We start from the raw sequence: 7,038 nt of genomic DNA, 5'->3' as shown, positions 1-7,038 counted from the left end.
AACGGGCCATCATCTCCCGTGCCTCACACTCAAACATCCCCCTTAAAACCGGAGGGAAGGTGAAGTCCTAACACAAGTGGGATTTCTCTCCTTGAGGGTGCACAGGATCTGCGGTGGCTCAAGCCGATTACAAATGCAGGTGACACCCTGGTGCAAGGCGGCAGAGAGAGGAAAAGCCTTGCCTCGACCCCAGCCAGAAAACTTCAGCCTTCCCCAGCCCTCTGCTTTTCAGCATATTTTGTTTATTTAGTGATTTTTGTCCAAAGTCCCCAGTACTTTGAGAGCAGGAGGCACCGAGGGTGAGCTGGGTGCCAGGGTCCAGCCGTGCAGGCTCGGTGACCGAGCGGGTTTTTGGATCAGCTCGGTGCGGTGCTGGGAATCGCTGCTCCTCTGTTTGCACAAAGCAAACCCATTTTAGAGAAAGGAGGAGACAAAGGGATGATTCGCCTTGATCCAGCCCTGCCTGAGCCCACCAAACCCAGGTTGCATCTCCCTTGACAGCAGCAGCTCCCAAACACCAGCTCCCTTTGCACCAGTAAACGTAGCCCAGCCGGCACTGGGTGGGTCATCTCCAGCTGCGGCTGCAGGGAGCTGGCAAGGGGGGGGCAAAACCCCAACCCCGTTCTCTATTGTTCTGGGTGAGCATGAGCCGCAAGCTCTGAATTTTGGGACCGGCCTTCGCCATCCAGCTGGAGCGCGGCCAAATCCCGCAGCCCCGCTGCTCTTCCTCCGGCTCGGCTGTGCCGAAGGCAGCTTCCCTCGCCGCGGTCCAGCTCCCTTCTCCCTTAAAAGGCGGCCAAAGGAATGTGAACCGAGAGCGAGAAGGCAGGAAACAGGGATTTCAGCTCTGGAGCTCTCCTGGAAATAATATTCTTCTCTGCCTCTACTGTTTTGATTTTATTTTTTTTAAGCCCAACACAAGCAGCCACTGGCAGCGATGTGGTCCCAAAAGCTCTTTTTCTTTGCACGAACATTTTACAATGAGGGGGGTTGAAAAGTCCGAGCTTCGTTGATTAGAAGGAAAACAAGATTACATGGGAAGCGCCTGTGATCTGCACTGCCCGGAGCCTGGGCATATCTTCCCTTAGGACCAATTGCACTTTCTCCCATTACTATTATTTTTTGAAATACAAAGGGGTGGCACCTGCAGAGGAAGTCGCAGAGGGTGGTTCCTTCCACGCCGCTGCCCGTGCCGCTGCCCAGGATGGTTTTAGCATCCCAAGTCCCTTGGCTGCAATCGGCCCCAGTCCCCAGGGCTTTGCCAGGAGGCTCAGAAGCTGCCTCCCCCCTCCCAGCGCGATGGGGCACCCGGGTACCCATCACACAGCACCTATCCACGGGGAACCAGGGCTGGGCGAGCACGAGGGTCCCATCGACCAGGGTAAAAGGGAGCTGGCATCCCGCCGCCCCGCGCTGGCAGGGTGGGCAGGGAGGAGCACAGCGCAGGCAAGTCGCCCTCCAGGAAACTAGTGTGTATATTTACTTTAAAAAAAACCCACTTCTTGAAGCATTTTAATTAAAACAATATTGATTTTAACCGAAATCCAACCCAAAGCCATGTTTTTATTTAAAAAAAGTGGGGGAAATGATGCTTTGGAGGGTGTCTCCATGGTGCCTCTGAGGCTCCATTTAACAAGTACCGCATAAAGGACCCCAGAAGTGACCTCTTTTTGCTCCCATAAAGGTGCAAATGTCTTGGGTCCGAAAGACTCTCACATCAAATCAAGTCCACCTGCCATCCCAATGCGCACTGGCGAGTGCCTGCCAGCAGAAATTCATGGCACGGGATCAGCCGTGGAAAACGAGGAGCAGCGATCGCCCCGCGCTGCCGCAAACTCCCGCCCCGGCGCAGGAATTGATCCCAACCCCGTCTGCATCCCCCTCCCCGTCTGCCCTGCATGGAAACTCCCTCTTGCCAGGTGTAATCCCTCAAATATTATTTTAAGCATTAATTTACTTTTAGTACCAAATGTGATGGGTTGCAAAAGAGAACAGTTTTGTCCACAGGCATCTCTTTGGAGCTGCCCACGAGAGGCGTGCCAACTTCTCGCTGCCTGTTTTAAAGATCAAATGAAGGACCTGAGGGCTGAAATCCCACAAAATAAAGTCCCTCGCTCAGGTAAAATTCGCTCTCTTGTTACATAAAGACAAAAGAGCAACTTGGTTCAATTTGGCAAGAAACAGGCTGAGCGCACATGGGCTGTAGGGATGCCAGGAGACCTCTCATCTGGATGGAAACCACCTGCTTTGCCCCAAAAGGCAGCAGCAGTTTCTAGGCAGGGGGGTTGCAGGGAACAGTGAGGAAGAGGAGCTCGTCGAGGAGCTGGAAGGCCCCTCTGCAGCCTTACTTGGTGAAGGAGCTGGAGAGGAGTCCGATGAAGGCGATGGCAGCTCCCGAGGCTGCCGTGGTCCTGCAGCCGAGCCGGTCGGTGAAGATGCTGACGATAGGAGAGCAGAAAAAAATCATGCCCATGGCCAAGGAGCCGACCCATGCTAGGGAGAGAGAGAAGAAAGGTGAGGGTCAGGGTGGGACATCAAACGGGGGCCAGGAGGGGAACAACCAGGGACTGACTCCAACTTGGAAGGTGGTCTCGGCAGAGGGGCAGTCCCGTCCCACCGTTAATGAACAGCGCAGCTCATAACTAACACGGTCACCCCCTGCGCTGCCCACTGCCTTTGGCTACAAAGAGTTTCACATCTGCGTCTCCAGGTACCACGCTCATCCATCACTGCTCCCCACTCCCCAGAGCCAGGCCTGCCTCACCTCCCCCTCACCCCACATTCGGCGGCGGTTCCATGTTGCAGCCGAGCTGATGGGAGACACACGGGTTGTGCCAGGTTACGTGACATCCCTGGTGCTGCCGGGCGATGCCCAGGCAGGACCGTGATCTCATGTTTCCTTCCGAGCCACCTCTGGAGAAAACCACTGCCTGGTCGGCTGGCTTTTTTTCAGAAACTTTTATTATTTGCAGATTATTTCAGCCTGGCATCTTCTCCTTGCCCTACCCTTTCTCTCTTTAATGGTTTCTGTGACTATTTTGGGGAGAAAAGGCAAGCTTTCAAGAAAAGCAATGTGGTAAGGAAAAGAAAATCTCAGTCTACCAGCTCTGAGGAGAAGCAAGAGGTCCTCTTGGTGGAGTGTGGGGCAGGGCAGGACAGATGGATGGATAAGAAGCCCCCAGCCCTACCCGGTACCCAAGCGGGGGCACCTCCTGGAGCATCTCCCAGCTTCAGGCGCTGGCTCTGAGCTGCCGAGCGCGATCTGCCCGGCACAGACCCCAGGACATGTGCTCCTTGCTGGTTTTATTCCTGTTTGGGGGTTGGGGTTTTTTTTGCACCCAAACCGAGCGCTCCGCAAACCCTTTTAGCACAGCCCCGCACAATAACAACCCGTCCTTCAAGAGCCGTGAGATTTTCAGAAAATAGCCAGGTCCCTATTAAAAGCAAATCCCGGCTATATAAGAGCCTCTCCAACCTCCGCCATTCAAAAAAGACCACACAAATAAGCCCTCGCTAGCCTGGGAAGAACTGACCCTTCCAAATTAATTATAAGTTCGCAAGGATCCAATTTACTCCAAAGTCTTCCTTAATAAATGCAGAGCGGAGCAATAAAAAGCAAAGCGAGGGCTGCGCGGGAACCTCGTGGGACTCGGCAAGCTCTTGTCTCAACACCAGGCAAACTGCAAAAGGGTGAGGGAGAGGGCGAGGACCCCCCTCTCCGGCTGATTTTCTTGGTTCTAAACACAAGGCACAGTGTAATGAAAGTCCTTCTAATAGGATTAGGTGGCTCGGCTCCAAAGAGCCGTCCAAAACAACTCCAAGAGGGGGTGAGGGGTGGGAGCAAAGCCAAGATGGGAAAGGCTCGTTAAATTGGATAATATACTTCCAGAAATGTTCCTTCTACTCCAGCCAAGGCAGTAAAACGTTAGATGGCCCCGTCATGTTTGAAGTTTGTTATTTTTGGAAATTACTTTAAGAAACGCGGAAATAAAAGCATAAAGCAAAGTATTAAATTTAAAGGGCCAGATTCTGATCTTAATAACCCAGAGATTTACATGCAAATAAGCAGTATCAATCTCTGGCCCCAAAAACGCACACTCACCTGCAGAGATCAAAGCAAACCCGGGGCGAGAGGCTCAGCAACGGGCGCTTAAAAGCTCCTCCAGCTTTTGGGTTTGGAAAAAGGAGATATTGCTCAATTAAAATCGGTACACACACAAAAAAGAGTCCCGTGGCAAATTGCTCTACCTTAGAGAAAGGGCTTACCACAAGCAATGAATAAAAATAGGCTTGGGGAAGAACATCAAGTTAAAATTAGTAAGAACAATAGCCTCACTTCCAGAGCGGGGTTTTGTCTTCCCAGCGCTTCCCAGCGAAGCCCCGGGAAGCCGGGAGGGCTGGGCGAGCTCCAGCGCTGGAAGAAAACCTCGGCAAAATCTGGGGGCAGAAGAAAGCCGCCTCGGTCCCGGCTCCAGTCCTGGCGTGGTTCACATCGAAACAGCCCCCGGAGAGCGGGTTGCACAATTTACCCCCCTGTTTTATCCCCAGCGTGACGGCGGTGGTCTCCTTTCACCTGGGTCAGGGCAAGGCTGGAGGAAAGCCATGGTAGAAAATCATGGGTTGGGAAAAAAAAAATGGGGTTCAGGTGAAGTGTAGCCCCAAACCTGCCCCTCCAGACATGGAATCAGAGTCTCTGGACCCTCTCCAGGAGATGAAGGGTTTGGTTTTGGCAATCTGTGCAATGCAATATTGAAGTTTCTCCTGGACTTTCCTGGACATGAAGGGCAGAGGCAGCCATTCCTCTGGTGGAAACCAGACGGGGCTTAACCACCCTGAGCCAGGGCTTCCCTTCGGCAGCTCCTCCGACGCTGGAGAAGTTATGACTTGATTTAAAGCCCACAGGAGAAAAAAAAAAGGGAGGAGGGGGAATCTTTGCTTCTGATTTCCATGGGGTTTGGATGAGATAGTTAATTCCTAGCCCAGCCACACCTCGCAACCCTCTGTGGCTGATAACCTGGGCGAGATACAGAAACACACACAGACAAGCCGCCACAAGAGGCACGGAGACTTATCAGCGGCGCGGTGCGATCAAGCAGACCCTAAAAGAAACGATGGACTGAATCCAGCTGAGGAGAGGGCTGGAAGGAGCTCAGGAGCTGCACAGAACTTGGACTTGATGATCGAGTCTGAAGGTGCCGTGAGTCCAACCACCTCCTGGGAGCACCAGTCAAAGGGGCTGGGTTTGGAGGTGCCGAGAAACCCCCTCTCCGAGGAATGCCTTTACAGAAACACCAAGCGCTTTGGAAACCACCCTTTTAGTAAAAAAAAAAAAAAGGCATTTAAAGCACTCTCCTTTTGCAAGAGGGAGTGAAGATGACTTGATCACTTCTGATTTGGGGGCTCAACATGTGCTGTCCCTCCCCGATAGCCACCTCTCCGCTGACCCTGCTTGGCACTGGAGTTACACCAAGAGCAGCCACATCCATGCCATCCTGCTCCCACCCGCAGCCCCTCCTGAAGACCCCAAAACAGCAGCTGGGGAGCCCTGACCCCCCGCCAGGAGCATGCACCCCACTCCTCGCTGCTTGCTCCGGCCAGGATGGTAGCGGGCTTGGGGACAGCAGCAGCCTGAGCTGCCACCCGAGGCCAGGCCACCTGCAACCCCGGCTTCCTCCAGAGCTGATGGGACCTTTCTGGTGGTGCTGGGGATGCTCTGGGCCATGGGAAGAGCCCAGCATGGGGCTGGTGTCCCGTTGCTGGAGCAGAGAGGTTGACCAAGGAGAGTATCCCACCAGCAGCCCTCCAACAGCGTGATCACACAGGGTAAAGCTCCAGCTAGAGCTCTGCAAATCGCTCCTTCCCACCTCGACTCAACAAAGACAGCCAAACTGTTGGCCCGTGGAAGGGCCAAAGCAACATGGCCTTCAACACGGACAGGGGGGAATCCAATCTCCAAGGGGAACAGTGATGCAGTGGTGTAGGAGATGGGGGTAACATGGCCAAGCCAAGCCGTCCTCCCTGCCACCGCTCACTCCGGGCGCAAGACAGAGTAAAAACTGGGGATGTGACCCGTTTTCCCACCAGCCCAATGCCACCAAGCTGTGATGGAGGAGCTCTGGGACCAGGTGTGCCTCGGCCACCAGGTCCCCCTCCTGTCGGTGGGTGACAACGCTGCTGGGGACCCCGTGGCAGAGGAGGACTGGCACATGGGGGTCAGGACCTGTGACGGGGATGGCGATGCCAAGAGGTCCCTGTGAGCGCCACGTTCATGGCAGCAAGAGGCGGGCAGGGCCCCCAGGGTCGGTCCAGGCGGGTCCCACGTGCCAGACACCAAACCAGCTTTCTCTCCAGCAAGGCCATGCCAAAAGGATAAAAAGCTCCTTCCTTGCTGGTATTTTCCTGAGCAGAAAAAGGTTTCTGGGCACAGTGGAGCAGAGCAAGGTGGGCACAGGAAGGTGAGAAACAACAAGGGAAGACATCACCGCTCCAAGACGCAGATCCAAACCCCTCTGGCATTTAGCTCATTGTTCCAAAAAACATCATTAAAAAAAAAATCATACTGCGTAGTACTTGCGGCTGAGCATATTTGTTCCTTTCAAAATTAATCTCCAGGGAGAGAGAAGGAAGGGACGTCGCTCTCAGCTGTGCTTCCCCGCTGACCCAAATACCCCGGGCTGGAGGGATCAAGGGCCAGGAGGTGACCTCAGATCCGCCCCCGAGGAAGTGTCTTCCCTCGCTTCCCGCGGCTTCTCCCGCTCGCGCCGCGCAGCCGGGACGGGGCAGTCGCTGGAAGGGACGGGGACACGGTGCGGAGGGTCACCTTCCTCGGTGGAAGGAGAGATGGGGTGACCAAAGGTAATTCCCTTCCATCTCCCCATCCGCACTGCTCCTCCAGGAAATAAGTAATGTCTTGGCTCCTGTTTTTTGGGGACAGGGAAGTTCTGTTGGCATGACAAACCTCATCACACATCTTCAAAGCCCTTCCCAGCCCTACCTGGTTCCCTTTTTTGGGTGGCCTGGCAGCCCAAGCAACCTGGT

General features: G+C 54.3%; 1 protein-coding gene across 1 annotated transcript in view; it reads right to left on the bottom strand.

Moving 5' to 3' along the window:
- The window catches only part of SLC16A2 (solute carrier family 16, member 2 (thyroid hormone transporter)), a 25,845-nt gene that overhangs the window by 5,089 nt on the left and 13,718 nt on the right, over nt 1–7,038 (bottom strand). The window contains exon 2 of the mRNA XM_009706194.1: nt 2,349–2,493. Within this exon, the coding sequence (XP_009704496.1) occupies nt 2,349–2,493 (145 nt within the window). The remainder of the gene's footprint in view (nt 1–2,348; nt 2,494–7,038) is intronic.

The sequence above is a fragment of the Cariama cristata genome, unplaced genomic scaffold (genome assembly GCF_000690535.1).
Source record: "Cariama cristata isolate BGI_N322 unplaced genomic scaffold, ASM69053v1 scaffold22008, whole genome shotgun sequence".
In the NCBI taxonomy this organism is placed as follows: Eukaryota; Metazoa; Chordata; class Aves; order Cariamiformes; family Cariamidae; genus Cariama; species Cariama cristata.
This window is presented reverse-complemented; position numbering and strand designations above follow the sequence as displayed.